At 33.4% G+C, this 16520-nt stretch overlaps 3 protein-coding genes across 3 annotated transcripts; all 3 read left to right on the top strand.

Annotated features, from left to right (window-relative positions):
• Positions 1-1687: 1687 nt before the first annotated feature.
• On the top strand, positions 1688-5341 carry LOC144856055 (histone H2A-like). Its single transcript, XM_078714032.1, has 2 exons — positions 1688-2044; positions 4930-5341. Exons 1-2 carry the CDS (start codon positions 1688-1690, stop codon positions 5281-5283), a joined length of 711 nt encoding a protein of 236 aa, XP_078570158.1. The 3' UTR covers positions 5284-5341.
• On the top strand, positions 3220-3943 carry LOC144855431 (histone H3). Its single transcript, XM_078713289.1, has one exon. It carries the CDS (start codon positions 3467-3469, stop codon positions 3875-3877), a length of 411 nt encoding a protein of 136 aa, XP_078569415.1. The 5' UTR covers positions 3220-3466; the 3' UTR covers positions 3878-3943.
• Positions 5342-7345: 2004 nt separating the features above from the next.
• On the top strand, positions 7346-16520 carry LOC144856054 (acid-sensing ion channel 1A-like). The gene is made up of 11 exons (XM_078714031.1): positions 7346-7750; positions 8065-8246; positions 9113-9216; positions 10253-10416; positions 12138-12242; positions 13663-13777; positions 14042-14114; positions 14479-14536; positions 15055-15128; positions 15568-15643; positions 16224-16520. The coding sequence occupies exons 1-11, from the start codon at positions 7379-7381 to the stop codon at positions 16434-16436; spliced, it is 1536 nt and encodes a 511-aa protein (XP_078570157.1). The 5' UTR covers positions 7346-7378; the 3' UTR covers positions 16437-16520.

Raw genomic sequence — 16520 nt, 5'->3', positions numbered from 1 at the left:
AAATATGAATCAACATTCACATTAGCCTTTACATATGTTACTGTAAAACGAAACAAATGTCATAGATTAAAGGGGTGTGTCGAAAGCGAATACCACAAAATTCACCATAACATAGTGCATAGATAATACTATTAATTACACGAGGAATAACTCTCTGTTGGGGCGATTTCCTCAGATTAATTAAATTTCAGAAAATTATCACCGGGCGGGCCGCAAACTATTGCAACATTTGATTTCACCATGCTCATGTTCACATTGACCTATATACATTTAAAATAATTAATTACTAAATTAAACATCTTAAATACGATAACTTAAATTATACATCTTAAATACGATTATGGCCTACATGTCGTCGAATCGCGGTCAAATACTCGTCGATCGTGCGTTGTCCTTCGCGTAATTCCGTCTGCAACCTCTGAATAGCTGTTCTTCCTTCTCTGTACTTGCTCTTCATTGGTGGTGGCTGTTGACCTAACACGGCAGCACGAGGTTCGTTTTTGCGTATGAAAAAAACATTAAAAAAAAAACAAGGTATCTTAGTTAATAGAAACCATTGATTAAAGTATGATTTTTCATAGTTTTATCGGCTATGTGGGTTTTCCGTGTGCCGACTATGCTATTTGATACACACATCGGCAAAATGGCCTAGATCCTTACTGTATAACAAATACAATTTGAACTCTTTTACAAGAAGCTATGCATGGTGTTTGCCATATGTTCATAAAAGAAGACATGCTTGTACAATTAGTTAATATTTATTACCCAGGTTAATCATTATTTATGTGAGCATAAAATCGATAAGGTACTTTGTAATAGTATTATCAGGGAGTTGTTGAATTTTGGATATTTAACTGGTCTTAAATATTACATTTATGAAAAAATTGTTTTATAAATGTAAATTTACTGTACATTGTTTTTCAAATTTACAGATTAAAATTTTACGATGAATTCGAATTTAACCGTTGTTAAATTTGTAATGTGTTTATTTATATTTTTTTGTAATCCTTTTCTTTTATCATAAAGTGCAATTCAGCTGAAAAATGTTACTTTTTTCCTGCTGCTATTATTAAAGATGTATTGTCCCCCAAAAACATGAAAAATGAAGATTAATTAAATCAGACTTGGAATATGTTATTTTGTAGTTTTAATAAAGTTAATCACTTCCATAGAAAAAAAAGAAAAAAATCATGTTTTCACTTATAAAATGACAAAATAAATGGTTAAATTCAACCAAAAATCCATTGGCTAGCAGCCAGTTTTGACCATTTTTTGCTTTAAATTACATTTTTTCAGGTAAATACATTTTTTTTCGATCCAATTTTTGGTCAAAGTGGATAGCTATTATGTTACATTAAAATGGAATATTCAACAAAAAATTTTTTAAGAATTATTTTTTCAGGGGGACAATACATCTTTAATGTATTTGTATGTATTGTATATAGTACTGTATAACAAATAACCGTTGTGATGATATTTTGTAAATTTGCGCCAAAATAACAAAGAACGCCTACCCAATAGAACAATCACAATAGAAGTGATTACCGACTACAGCGCGGACGACCCTGATTGGTCACATCAGTACAAGATTTCCGTAGGACGAACCAAAGGCGGCTATAAAATACCGGGTACTGTTTGAATCTTCATTATTTTCGAATATACCGAAATACAATAGCAAGTAACAAATATGTCTGGACGTGGCAAAGGAGGAAAAGCTAAAGGTAAGGCCAAGAGCCGATCAAGCCGTGCTGGACTTCAGTTTCCAGTCGGTCGTGTTCACCGATTCTTGCGAAAAGGTAACTACGCATCCCGTGTCGGTGCTGGTGCCCCAGTCTACATGGCTGCCGTACTTGAATACTTGACTGCTGAAATCTTGGAGTTGGCTGGCAACGCTGCCCGTGATAACAAGAAGAGCAGAATCATCCCTCGTCATCTTCAACTTGCCATCCGTAATGATGAAGAGTTGAACCGACTTCTCGGAAGTGTGACCATCGCACAGGGAGGTGTACTACCAAACATCCAAGCTGTACTTTTACCAAAGAAGACCCAGGCCAAAGCCAAGTAAATCATCGTATTGCTTACCGCATTCTCTCAAACCAAACGGCTCTTTTCAGAGCCACCACTTGTCCAAAAGAAATTGAGTTAGCACAAGGTAATAATATAATAGAAACACAGTACTGTGTTCACATTTACCACCAAAAAGCTAATTTATGTGTAAAATCCAAAAATAAAGAGGGTTATTTCAATATTTTGTTGTCACCGTCATCTGCAAATTCGATAAAAACAGTTTCTTGTAGTTATAGTATGTATTATTTATTATCCTCGACTTAACATCATTTACAGTACTAAAGGCGAGCGATCACTCACCTAACACACTCCAAAACTGCCCTTGACGAGTGTGATTTACAACATGCTTAAATTTGATAATTTCTACACACAAACAGCAAACCTACAGCACCCCTGAATGTATTTTCAAAAGCCTGATTATAATATTTATTTCCATATTAGTACGTAAATGAAATTTTCACTTTTAACACACAGAAATAATCCACGTTTCTTGCCCTAAAAAGTATTAAACAAATAGAGAACACATGATTCCATCTGCAACCTCTGAATAGCTGTTCTTCTTTCTCTGTACTTGCTCTTCATTGGTGGTGGCTGTTGACCTAACACGGCAGCACAAGGTTCGTGCGTGTGATTGTTTCGTTTTTGCGTATGAAAAAAACATTTCAAAAAAACCAAGGTATCTTAGTTAATAGAAACCATTGATTAAAGTATGATTTTTCATAGTTTTATTATTGTCGGCTATGTGGGTTCACCGTGTGCCGACTAGGCTATTTGACACACCATCCACATAGCCAGTCGGCAAACTGGAGTCGGCAAACTGGGAGTCGGCAAACTGGCCTAGATCCTTACTGTATAACAAATACAATTTGGACTCTTTTACAAGAAGCTATGCATGGTGTTTGCCATAATTATGTTCATAAAAGAAGACATGCTCCCCCAAAAAACGTAAAAATGAAGATTAATAAAATGAGACTTTAAATAGGCCATTTTGAAGTTTTAATAAATTTATTTACTTCTGTAAAAAATGAAACAAAATAATTATTTCACTTACAATATAAAAAGACAAAAGAAACGTTTAATTTTAACAAAAAAAAGGTCAATATCTTGGTGAGCTCCGGACGTGTTCTTAGCCACAGATTTCAACCAATAGAATTCGTTTTGTTAATCAGACACTAGTTTCGTGGAACTCCCGCCACATTGAAAACAAAACTGCGGACGTGTTATAAACTGTACAATTTAGCCAATCACTTGATTCCTGTTTGAATAACAAAGAAACACAAGTTTCCATTTAGCCAATCGTATTGCTTGTAGTTAATTACCCTTGAAAACATATGTCCTTATAAACGCACAAATTTAAACAATTTTGATATCAATCAATTTCATTAGTTGAAAAACAAAGATGGCTCGTACTAAGCAAACTGCACGTAAATCTACCGGAGGAAAAGCTCCCCGAAAACAACTTGCCACCAAGGCAGCACGAAAGAGTGCACCAGCCACCGGTGGAGTAAAGAAGCCTCATCGTTACAGGCCTGGAACCGTCGCTCTTCGTGAGATCCGTCGTTACCAGAAGAGCACTGAGCTTCTTATCCGAAAGCTCCCATTCCAACGTCTTGTTCGTGAAATCGCCCAAGATTTCAAGACAGATCTTCGTTTCCAGAGCTCAGCTGTCATGGCTCTTCAAGAAGCTAGCGAAGCATACCTAGTTGGGCTTTTCGAAGATACCAACTTGTGTGCCATCCACGCCAAACGTGTTACCATCATGCCAAAGGACATCCAACTTGCCCGCCGTATCCGTGGAGAACGTGCATAAGGCAATTCTCCGTTTCCTCAAACCAAAAGGCTCTTTTCAGAGCCACCATATGTACAAAAGAGATGAAATTAGCACTTGTCTATTTTATATTTATTTAATATACTATATAATATACATTAATTAAGTGAAGCTTAGCATATGTACATTATAATAATCTAATCCTAAACACAGGTAAAAACAAAAGTATAGTATACTTACTAATTGCACTTTCTTTTCCCATGATTTGTCTATATAAATTATAATTTATCAGATTTAATGAAGAAAATAACACTTTTATGTGTACAGTACCAATATATGCACTGATTGACTTTAAAAATAACATACACAGTAGTATAAAACTGACTCCAAATAACCAGGCCATGATTCAACATTTCGACTTTTATCATCAGGAATTTAATACTAACACATAAATAACATACCATATAATAATTACTGTATTCAGTATACTGTATAAACTGTACATTATAATAATATCTTTCAGTAAAATGATTTGCCTTGTGAAAATACAACCTTTCATTTTTATCAGGATGAGAATTACATTTTTTACAATTAAATGACCACGCTAATTTATTATTCCAGATAAGAATAAAATACAGTAAATGTACTGCCTGTGTTCATACATTATTAAAAACGTTTTACAGAGATTTTTGAAACATTTTTTTGTTACTGCTTGTACAACAGATTATTTATTACAATAGACACCATTATTATAGTCATTTTCAGTTTTATACTACCTTTTGTGTTCGTAAAGTACACCATTGTATTGGTGGTGGTAAGTACAAAATAAAGCATACATACAAATAAAAGGGTAGGTGTTTACTTGTCTTCTTCCCTCCAAATATTAACAAAGAAAGAATGAGTAAGCTTTTGTTTTGTACATTCAATAAATTGCGTGCAGTCAACAACCAATGAAAACCGTTGACAAGCAAGCCTAACTGGAAAACCTCATTTGCATACCAAAGTCAATAAATACACTGGGCAATATTGAAATCTTCACTTGATTACTTTACTAGTATCGTATCGTAGTTACTAAAATCATGCCACCAAAAACTTCAGGAAAAGCTGCCAAGAAAGCCGGTAAGGCTAAAGCTGTAAGAGCTACTGACAAGAAGAGGAAACGTAAGCGAAAGGAAAGCTACAGCATCTACATCTACAAGGTGTTGAAGCAAGTTCACCCAGACACTGGTATCTCCAGCAGAGCCATGGGAATCATGAACAGTTTCGTCAACGACATCTTCGAACGTATTGCAGGAGAAGCATCTCGTCTTGCTCACTACAACAAGAAATCTACCATCACTAGCAGGGAAGTCCAGACCGCTGTCCGTCTATTGCTTCCTGGTGAATTGGCTAAACATGCCGTCTCTGAGGGTACCAAGGCTGTCACCAAATACACCAGCTCCAAGTAAACATCATTTTGCTGAATCTCAAACCAAACGGCTCTTTTCAGAGCCACCACATGTCCCAAAAGAGATTTTATTAGCTTGTGATTCATTTATTTGTGGTTTATTATTTAGCTGGATTAAAATATTTAACTTAAATTATACAAAGTCGAAAGAAACTGTCCGGTGATACACTGAATACCCCTTTTTGAAATACTTTTTTTTTCCTATAGAAGGCATGAATATTTTGTTATAATGCACGGGGTCTTACTTGAATGACTCTCTGTTGAGCACAATCTGTTAACAATTTACCATTCAAATACAAAAAGTACTCAACGAATCTTAAATGTTGACAACGAAAGTTCCCATTCGAAGGTATACGACAATTAATTCATTTCAAGTGTTAAAGACCCCTTCCCTGCAATTTTGGACGTTTTTTGGAAAATAATACATATATATCACTTTAAAAACATTAAACCATGTCATTCCTTGTCTTAAATGTACGTTTTATGGTAAATTATGATAAAAAGTGAGAAACAATGCACTACCTAAGTAGCTCGCGGCGATCGACCTCTCGTGGACGGTCTTAGGCCTAGCCTAGCTAGGCTTAGTTTTGTAGGCCTAGCTGGTAAACATCGGTAACGTACGAACATCGTACGCTAGCTATATACCTAGCCTGACGTTGTATAGTTGCTGCATTAATTGTCTTTCTATTTTTGCCAGACTCCGTTGATACAAGTTGGGGAAAACCCGGTATTTTCACTGAAAGGTTAGGAGTCTTCCATTTGTTTTTGCCTCACGATTGATCGAAAAGTGGGCGAATTACAGGTGAAAAACAAAAATATCAATCCGCGCGCAATGCATTTTGGGATTTATAGCGGGCCGCTATAATTATTAGAATCGACTTATTTTTCACATTTTTAACCGTTTAAAGACGAAAAAAATTATCGCAATAGGACCATATAGTATTATTTTTACATTAAATATAGTTTGTGATGTTAAATTAGATCTAAAAAACGTAGGGAAGGGGGCTTTAAGTATCGTAACTTAGTGAAAATGATCTCGTTGTGTGTACTAGGAACTATCTGTTACGATCTTCAAATATCTTGAGTAAATTGGAGAAAATCCTATTTGAATATCAATTATTATTAGTATAACCTTGACAATCCCTAAATGGAGCACTTTGGGTTTATTATCTATTTATTAATTATAAAAAACTGATTTATCTAATGTTTCTACAATGGATTTCATGTTATTATGGCTTTAACCTGTTTTCTTTGAGATGGAGACCCCCAACAATGTTGGCAAATTAAGTTAAGTTATTAAGTAAACGACTTAATTGCGTAATACACGCGCACGTTCTTATAAAGGAAGCTACAGTTGGTTATTGATTGACGTGATTAAAATTTGAAATCAACTCAAGGCAGAAATAACAAAGAAACCACAATTTCATATAGACCAATTAAATTCAAATATTGTATAATTAACAATAACAATTCAGTAAGACATCAAACATAAGAATCACACTGATGTAATCAGAGCAGATCGACGATAATTTAAAGTGTTTAACAGCTCTATCGTCATCGATATTATTATCAATGTTACTTCTATGGTGTAGTAATAGCGCCGCCAAGTTACAAGATTTACAAAGACGTACCTTTGAATACGTTTTGACGGTGATTTTTTTTAAATATTATGGGTAACCATGGACGAAATACTACTGGAATTTCTTACGCACTGCCATGTCACTTAAGTAGTGAGAGAAGTAATTGTCACAAAGGTAAGACGTTATTTAGTTATAGTAACGATGCTGCTAAAAAATATTTACTAAGACGTGGTCACATTCGTACGACTGTAGAGATACAATACATCACTCAGTGTCAACAAATCCCACTCGACAAAAATACGCTTACGAATGTCTCGTGTGTTATGGGTATGACGATTATGAAAAATAATACGTCTGTAGCTGTATTAATAATATACAGAATGCGATGATGATTATGATAAAGTTGATGCAGTGGAAAAAAAATATTATTAATAATGACAAATCATTTTCTGTCTCTCATAAATCTCTTCCAATTGTAGGAGAAAGAACATCGATTTTAGTGAAAAATTAAACAAAATGACGACAATCGAACTTCAACGTAAGTCAGCGGGTGAAAGGACCGCTAAGAGTGCCGTCCTTATTGTAGGATCGTGTATGGAGAATAGTTCAGCGCATGGAATCTCAAATATAAAGCGCGCACATCAGAATGTCAGACGTCTCTTTTGGATTTGTGCATTTCTGACGTCATTTTCCGTATGTGTGTGGCAGATTACTTTGCTAATCAGCGCCTACCTCGATCGGCAAATCACTACCAATGTAGACGTCATTACCAAAACGAAACTAACCTTCCCCGCTGTTACTATCTGCAACAATAACGGCATGTTAAAGTCCTACTTACAACAAAATGAAGAATTATTCAATGACATAAATAGTACTGCGACTAAACTAGTAAGTAAGCATAAATAATTATTTAGAAATATATATTTTATATATGATTGTATTTGTTGTTAAGCCATTTTGATACAGTAGTTAGCCTATTCAACGAAAAGCCCATTGTCTTCAAATCTTTTCAACTGTTTATTTAATATTTCTATAAGCGAAATCATTCTGGTTTGTTTTTCGGTGAAAATGAATACCGGCGGTATCTTGCTAAAACTACCAAAAAAGTAAAATGTTGTCATGTTTTTAGGAAATTACATCCTTAAATTTCGATTTGAGATGCTGTATTTAACAATTGTCTGTAAAAAAACTTTCTTAAATAGGATTCCAAGTTTCAATATTGGGACAACGATGATGATGAAAGTTATGAGGCTCCTTTTGATTTGATTAATCTTCTGACGGAACATCTCTCTCCTATAGCATACGATGACAGAGAAAGTAGTGGTCACCAGATCAACACAAGCCTGCTGTCTTGCATATTTAATGGAAATCCATGCAACCCCAAGTATATTGAATAATGTTTATTTTATTGTAGATTTTTATTTTTAGATTTTGCCTAAGTTCGTTTGATTTGTTTAATTAAGAACTTCTTAACTATCTTGAATTAAGCAATTAAGCAAAATGATTTTTAAATGTCAGCTCAGATTACGACAAGTATAGTGTTGCATGTTTTTTCAAGCTCAAGTTTAACTCTCCTGAGATGGACACTTTATTCTGTATATTATAAACATTTCTTAGTGTGCCAAATAAAATATTTGTTTCTTGACAGCACATACAATAACATTTGCTAATAACTTATTCGTATTTGTGTTTCCAGATTTAAATAATGAAACAAAGTAGAACATATTTGAAATATAATTTGGAATGAGACGATTTCTTTCTTGATTATATAACGAACAGTTAAAAATAAGATGAAAAACGTGACGTTCTCTACATCTCCTCTGTTACATAGTCTACAAATACGTTCCGGACGCGGGGGCACACTTTACACTAGTGTGTCAAATAAAGCGTCACTTAACTATCTTGACATAAGCCACTGTACAACAGGCCTCGTTTTCCAGTATTCAATTGGATCAATCCATGCAAACCATATTAAAAAATGATTACGTTTGTGTAGTTGGATTTGTGCCGAAAGATGAAATACTGATGCAGTACTTATTTTCTAATGAAACCGAAACAAAAGTCATTGATAAATAAAATAATGAAGACAAAATTAAATAATAATAATATTATTTAATTTAATTTTCCTTTCTTTTAAAAGCACATTATGTTTTTAAAAGAGAGGAAAATGGTAATCGAGGTGGGTGTTTGCATGAATGTTAAGAATGGTATCAATTATGAGAAGTAATGTTCTTACTTGTTTTTTTTCAGCCATTTTTCCTACGTATACAATTACTTATTTGGTAACTGCTATACTTACAACAATGGTATGAAGTTTCCTGCCAGTAGCACCGTCAGTGCTGGTCCCATTTATGGTGAGTTTGGTTTAAAACATTGCAAGCACATGCTTGTTGATGTATTAAAAATAGTTCTCAAAACATAATTAACTGTTTACTCAAATCGGACTACCGCAAAGGTTCAAGGCCATTTGAGCGAGTCAAATGGCCGAGCGGTTAAGGTAGGGGCGCCGTTTACCGCTCCTAGTTCTGGTGGAGAAACAAGTCTTCTCGAAGGACTATAAACCGTAGGTCCAGTGTACATAGTTATAACCTGTGTACGCTTTAAAGAACCCAGTTCATTATTCGAGAAGAGTAGGGGGATACCCGGTGAACTGGTTCACAAAATAGCCACTGTATCAGGGGGATTACCACCTATCTGATAGGACATTAAAGACATAAAATAAAATTTAAAAAAATAAATAAATAACATTTCAAATGCATTGGACAAATTCAATCTTTATTAAGATCTTTCTTATAAATCGCTAGACTAGGATATACCAAGGTGCACAAGATCCATGTATTTTCTTTGCATATCTATCACGCCTTATATTTGTATTGATATCAATCTATAAGAATAATAGAATATATACGACAATGTCTTGAAGCATAACAATAAATCAGTAAGGCGCCAATCCACGCTTGATATAGTATTACACATCTTCATTTAGCGGCTGAATGTTTTCCATCAAAATCGATGCTGTGTTTGCTTTACCTTTACACCATCTATTGATTTTTCTATTGTTAGAGGAAAACGCAAAATAATTTGAAGATGATAACATACGATTAACAATACCTACAATTAATTAAAAATTTATTATATCGCTAGAAGAAATTGATCCATGATATTCCTTACGGTATCAAATATTTTCAATTTCAAGATTCAGTTATCAATAATTATAAAATGCATGGAAATGGTTCGATATAATAATGCCATACAACTAAAACAATGTAATATAAAAATACAGAAACAACGTGAAATTGACTGATGCCGTACTCTCAGAAACAAATTATTAAAACCGTTTTCATCGACTTTATTCAAATTACAAATGTATTCTATTTATAATCATTTTAGGGTTAACCCTGGAAATGAACATCCAACAATCCGAGTACATTGCAGATATACGACCGGCCGCCGGACTGCGGATTCTTGTGCACGACCAACATGAAATGCCATTCCCAGAAGATAAAGGTATTAATGTTCCTCCTGGAAAAGAGACATCGGTTGGTGTATATAGGGTAAATGATTTTTATATTTAAAATTGGATAAACTATAAAGGAGTACGATCGATAAACAACGACGATAAATAGATACATATACATTTGTATTCAGAAAAGAAAACAGTTTCCATCCTAGACCAATAGAATGGCTTCGATGAAATTAATATTTTCACAAGTCAGAACAATACAATCGTTGTACCATAACGATTTAAGCAATTTATTTATTCTTTATACTGGGTAACCTCTTCAGTAACAAAAAATGTTCTCCCAGAGTACCCAGTGCACAAATCACAGTAAAAATTACAAAACAAATTAAAACAAACCAACGATACAAACAAACAAAGAATAGAATACCACCTCACGTTCCAAATTATCCACCATCAGTATTCCAGATCTGCGTACCCCTGATAAATAAATCTTCTTCTACCAGATTCAGTTCTAGCCTTGGGTAATAATAAATTACCATTAGAACTGAACCTGATATAATAATTATGAAAATCATGAGCTAAATTAAAACAATTTTGGAGAGCGGGGACCCTGCCACTCAATCATTTATTAACAAAAGTAAGCACATGGGTGTCACGTCTTTCACTAAGAAAAGACCAACAAAGAAGTATGCATGCAAACGAATTAAGTTAGAACGATGATCCGCCCTGAGAATAACACTGGCAGCTCTATTCTGCATCTTTTGAAGTTGGTCGGACAGACCCTTACTTCAACTTCCCAAAACTAAATCACAATAATCAAAAAGAAGTAAAATTAACGATTTGTAAAATAAATTAAGAGATTTGTTATCAATATATAGTGTCACACAGTCTACATAAAAGAGAAATTTGGTTGCTTACTTTAACACAACGTTTATCCACATGGACACTCTAGGTAAGCGAAGGGTCAAACCAAACTACAAGACATTTAAACTTATCAACAACTTGCATGGCAGAGTCCCTAATCTTGATATCAAAATGCAGCTGCACCATGTAATTTCTTACGAGAACCAAACGATAAATAGTTGGTTTTTCTCAATATTTAAAGAGAGTTTTGTTGAAGCATGGTTAAAATCATTTTTAAGATTAATTTTAACAGCATCAAACGATTTAGAAGCAGCAGAGAAGATAGCAATGCCATCAGCTTACTTAAAACTAGTGCAGTTAGTATAACACTGGGAAGATCATTAAAGATGTATTGTCCCCCTGAAAAAATATTTAAAATAAAAAATGTTGTTGAATATTCCACTTTAATGTAACTTAATAGTTATCAACTTTGACCAAAAACTGGATCGAAAAAAAATGTATTTACCTGAAAAAAATCGAATTTAAAGCAAAACATGGTCAAATTGGCTGCCAGCCAATGGATTTTTGCTTGAATTTAACCATTTATTTTGTCATTTTATAAGTGAAAACAATTTTTTTTTGTTTTTTTTTCTATGGAAGTGATTAACTTTATTAAAACTACAAAATAACATATTCAAAGTCTGATTAAATTAATCTTCATTTTTCATGTTTTTGGGGGACAATACATCTTTAATAAAAATAATAAAAAGAAAAGGTCCCAAAATAGATGCATGGGGAACACCACACCGATTAGGAGCTGGGAAATAATTCAAGCCATTAATAGAAGTAATTGTACAAGCAGCACCATCAACTTTGTTTTCAATTCTTTGGATTTCTATTCCATACCTAACATATATTAACCACCTTGACTAAACTCTGAAATAACATTCTCCATTTTGTATACGACAGACTGAGTTTGAACGATTACCACATCCCTATCCGTCTGACTGTAAACTAAAAGAGAGTCAGACGATATTCAGCAGAAGATTTCCTGGCATTGAATATAGCAAATCGGTAAAGTATTCAATCTACTTAAAACGTAATACTGTAAAAATAGTGTTTAGATCTTAAACATCTATTCTGTACCCACCTTTTCCACACATTTAGCTTTCAAACTTATATTTACATGTTAGCGTGTTTAAAACCTAAACGTGTTTATATCTACATGTTGTTTTCCTCCACTCGTTCAGCAGTCAACTATTAATATGTTCAGTCAACATGTTTAGGTACGTGTTTAACGTTGCGTTCATATGATTTTACTGTGGCGGGAAAAAGCTCCACGTGTCTTTATATTGCTCCACATGTTTAACAATCAACACGTCACATGTTTAGAATGTATGTAGAATCTAAACATGTTCATATCTAAACATATTTAAGGCTAGACGTGGGGAAAAAGTGAGTACAAAATACATGTTTAAGATCTAAACACTATTTTTACAGTGAAGGGTATTTATCATAGAGTTCGGCACTTCATTTCACAATATTTTAGGCCCGACGTCTTCTATTTCCTAGATGAAAAACCCGGTAAAGCGTGGTTCCCACTAGCGACGCAACACAAGGACGTAACGCAACGCAAGTGAATTGACCAATCACAAGCGATGGCTTATTCGATTGTGATTGCTAACTGTCTATAACTTCGCTTGTCATTGGTTAAAACGTTTGCGTTGCGTTTACGTCCTTGCGTTACGTTCTAGTGGGAACCAAGCTTAACACGTTATGAAATGATTAACCAGGTATTAGGCATGATAGTAGGCTTACAGTCTATACAATAAATGTAAGATTTAGCATTCATTCAAAGTGCAATGAATCACTATCAACAACACTGGAAGATCATATATTATTATTTTCATAATACTACGGTTCGTATGAAGAATTATGATTTCTTGAGTAATTATTATTTCTTCTAATTACTACTAATGTGTTGCCGTTAGCAACCATAGCTATAAGCTATTTTGTCGGGTGTTATATATTATATATTGATATTTTGCTTTTCCTTGATGCATTGAAACAAATTAGGCTGTACGCACTGTTATGATGACATCTTTCTTAGATTAAATGGGTTTTATCTTAAAAATGCTGGATTGAAATTAATTATTCGAGTGTTTTCTATAATTTATTCACATTTGATTGTTTTTTAAGCTCGCTGACGCAAGGCTACTTCAAAGTAGTTACTCATCAAGACATACACATTGAATAGGATAAAGGAAAGCTTTCCTTTGTGTTAGTTAAAATAATGATTTTACTCCAAAATTATTGAAATGTTCTTCTCGGTTAAAATTGAATTTATTCAAATATAGGCCTACAGAGTAATATGTCTCAGGCATGAAGGTCTACTAGACGACATTATTAACTGAACTTTCCTTTTTAGAAATGACAAGAGGTCTGTCCCATACGGTAACTTACTAATTGATAATGTAATTGTTTCCTTGCATAGGCTTGTCTAAAAGATTGTCTCTACAGACACACATTTCTTGAATGTGACTGTTACAATTCTCGATACACGTACGATTCTGAATCGCCAGTGTGCAAAGTTGGTGTGGAAGATGAAGGTATCGTCACCATTCTTTATTTTTGTGGTGCTGTTTAAAATGATGAATAGGCCTAGACCTACAGTACTGGTCCGGTACTGAATTTCAGCTGTTTTTCTGCATTGTCAAATAATACAAATATGTCTAAATTTGACTAAATATAAGGTACGGTAGACCATAAATATAAAAAAAAACCAAAACAAAACATCCGAGTCAGATACAGTTGATAATCAACTTATTAACTTTCATTAATGTGTTTGTGTTTTGTATACGGTATTTATTTAGAGGAGTGCTTGCTTAATACTGAATTAATGATTGCAGAGGGTAACATCAGCTGTAACTGTGGGCCGGCATGCACGTAAGTCAGTGCTTTCAAATGTCACTATCCCAGTATCATCTTTTAATATCTGAATAATAATGTATAAGTAGGCCCTACATTAAAAAAACCGCATACATATTTACCGCTCTTTTGCTATCCTTAGCTTACCGAATCACATAATTTGAATTTCCTTGCGTTACGTTCTATGGAAACAAAGCATTAGAGGAATCAATGGTCGGCTAGTGATCTGGAGGTCGTTGGTTCGATTCCCACCCGAGATTGACTTAAATATTCTCATAATGTACTTAGTACAATTACGTCAGAGTAGGGCAACCATTTGACCAATTATTATTTTAAGTATAGGCCTAAGTAATGACTTCTTGTTTATGTTGGTTGTCCACAGAGAGGTATCCTACAGTACGAGCGTATTTTCATCGACATGGCCGGGTTCAGAGTATTTGGTAAGATTTTCAATTATTTTTCTAATAAACTACACACTTTTTATTCTTTAAAGATGTATTGTCCCCAGAAACATGAAAAATGAAGATTAATTGAATCAGTCTTTTAATATGTTATTTTGTAGTTTTAATAAAGTTAATCACTTCAGTAGAAAAAAAACGAAAACAAATAATGTTTTCACTTTTAAAATGACAAAGTAAATGGTTAAATTCAACCAAAAACCCATTGACTGGCAGCCAATTTGACAATTTTTTGCTATAAATTACAGGTTTTTTCAGGTAAATACATTTTTTTTTCGATCCAATTTTTGGTCAAAGTGGATAACTATTATGTTACATTAAAATGGCATATTCAACAAAAATGTTGTTAAAAATTATTTTTTCAGGGGGACAATACATCTTTAAATCAATGTGATAATTTTAGAGTATTTTGAACATGTCAGATACTGTTGCTTTTTACACTAGTTTTAAAAACTTAAATTTATTATTTTTTATTATTATTTAACACATTATTTTCACAGCCTAAAATCGTAGACAAATTGCAGAATACACCAGAAATTAGTGTAGAAGGCAACGATACCGAGAAATTCATTTAGTAAATATACCAATACTTATTTTTCTCTGTAAATGTTGTGCTTTTTCATCACCGAATAATACATTCTAATTCGCCATTTAACCTTTTCAACTTTGTACCTTTTTCGTTTCGTGTGAAAATCAACTTAATTAAAAAATTAACTTTTTTTTTCTTCTTCTTTTCAGCGTTGTTTCTAAAACAATTATATATATATATATATTTTTTAAATATTTACATATAAAAAAAAATATTATTTTGTTTTTATCAATTTTCATTTGTATTCATTTTTTTTGTCTGTGATACCAGTGCTGTAACAAATATAAAAAACAAATAAAATGTTGTCAACATTCATGTATAATATCTAGCTAGTAATAGGATCTGTACGTTATAGGTACAAATACAATACTAAATATTATATTAAACTATAACCATTTTATACAATTACCATTTATTTTTCTAGTGAAAACTTTGCAAAATTGAATGTTTATTATGAAAATCTGCAATACGACTCAATCGAACAAGTAGCAACGTACACAGTAAGTTATAATATATATTAAAAGCAGCTATGAACACATAGTACATTCTGAAATGCACGCTATCGTACGTGTATTTAATTATTTTGACATTAATATCATCCGACATTATAATGTATTATTGTTGTTATGAATTAGGAACCAGCCGATGAAATTTAAAAAAAACACACAATAGCATTAATAATGTTGATTATTTCACATCGATTATATAATAATAATAATAATAATAATAATAATAATAATAATAATAATAATAATAATAATGCAGGGCGTGTCTAACCGCTGAACAAACAACAAAAAAGTAAAAAGCACTAATTAATTATTGTTAAAAAATGCAAATTAAAAAGGTGGGATTTGAGGAGTTTGAATGTGGCGAGTGATTCGACATTCCTGATTGAATTTGGAAGGGCGTTCCAAAGAGCAGCAGCTGACCAGGAAATGGCGCGTTGTCCATAACATTTTGTTGACGGTCGTGTAGGTATAGGCCTAGGCCTGAGTAAAACCTCTGATGAGTGTGTCCATTTGGCTTGTCTATATGGAGAAATGAATATATAACAGCTATTGTTATTTTCTTCTTCTAAAGTTGCTATCACTTGTAAGTAATGTTGGAGGACACTTGGGTCTTTGGATTGGTATGTCGGCTTTAACGTTCATGGAATTTCTAGAGTGCATGTACGACGTGTTATACGTACTGATGTTCCGGCGGAAAAATGCGACAGAGAACGTTAGCCAATCGGCTAATGTAGCTGACAACAATTCCAGTGCGACCTTTCAGAACGATGCGTTTTCACAATAATAGAACTGCTTTATTATGTGAGTTTGTAAATTGGTTTCAAAAAGATGAATTTAATATTGATGTTCAGTACTATTTGTAAGCAGC

This window comes from Antedon bifida, chromosome 11, assembly GCF_963402885.1.
Source record: "Antedon bifida chromosome 11, ecAntBifi1.1, whole genome shotgun sequence".
NCBI lineage: Eukaryota > Metazoa > Echinodermata > Crinoidea > Comatulida > Antedonidae > Antedon > Antedon bifida.
This window is presented reverse-complemented; position numbering and strand designations above follow the sequence as displayed.

What these genes read in the sequence shown, in the direction of transcription:
- LOC144856055 (XM_078714032.1), top strand. Translation starts at nt 1,688, where the DNA reads ATGTCTGGACGTGGCAAAGGAGGAAAAGCTAAAGGTAAGGCCAAGAGC. An exon ending in CTGTACTTTTACCAAAGAAG is followed by an intron (nt 2,045 to 4,929) that starts ACCCAGGCCAAA and finishes CCACCAAAAACT; the next exon opens with TCAGGAAAAGCTGCCAAGAA.
- LOC144855431 (XM_078713289.1), top strand. Translation starts at nt 3,467, where the DNA reads ATGGCTCGTACTAAGCAAACTGCACGTAAATCTACCGGAGGAAAAGCT.
- LOC144856054 (XM_078714031.1), top strand. Translation starts at nt 7,379, where the DNA reads ATGACGACAATCGAACTTCAACGTAAGTCAGCGGGTGAAAGGACCGCT. An exon ending in ATAGTACTGCGACTAAACTA is followed by an intron (nt 7,751 to 8,064) that starts GTAAGTAAGCAT and finishes TTTCTTAAATAG; the next exon opens with GATTCCAAGTTTCAATATTG. An exon ending in GCATTGAATATAGCAAATCG is followed by an intron (nt 12,243 to 13,662) that starts GTAAAGTATTCA and finishes TTCCTTGCATAG; the next exon opens with GCTTGTCTAAAAGATTGTCT.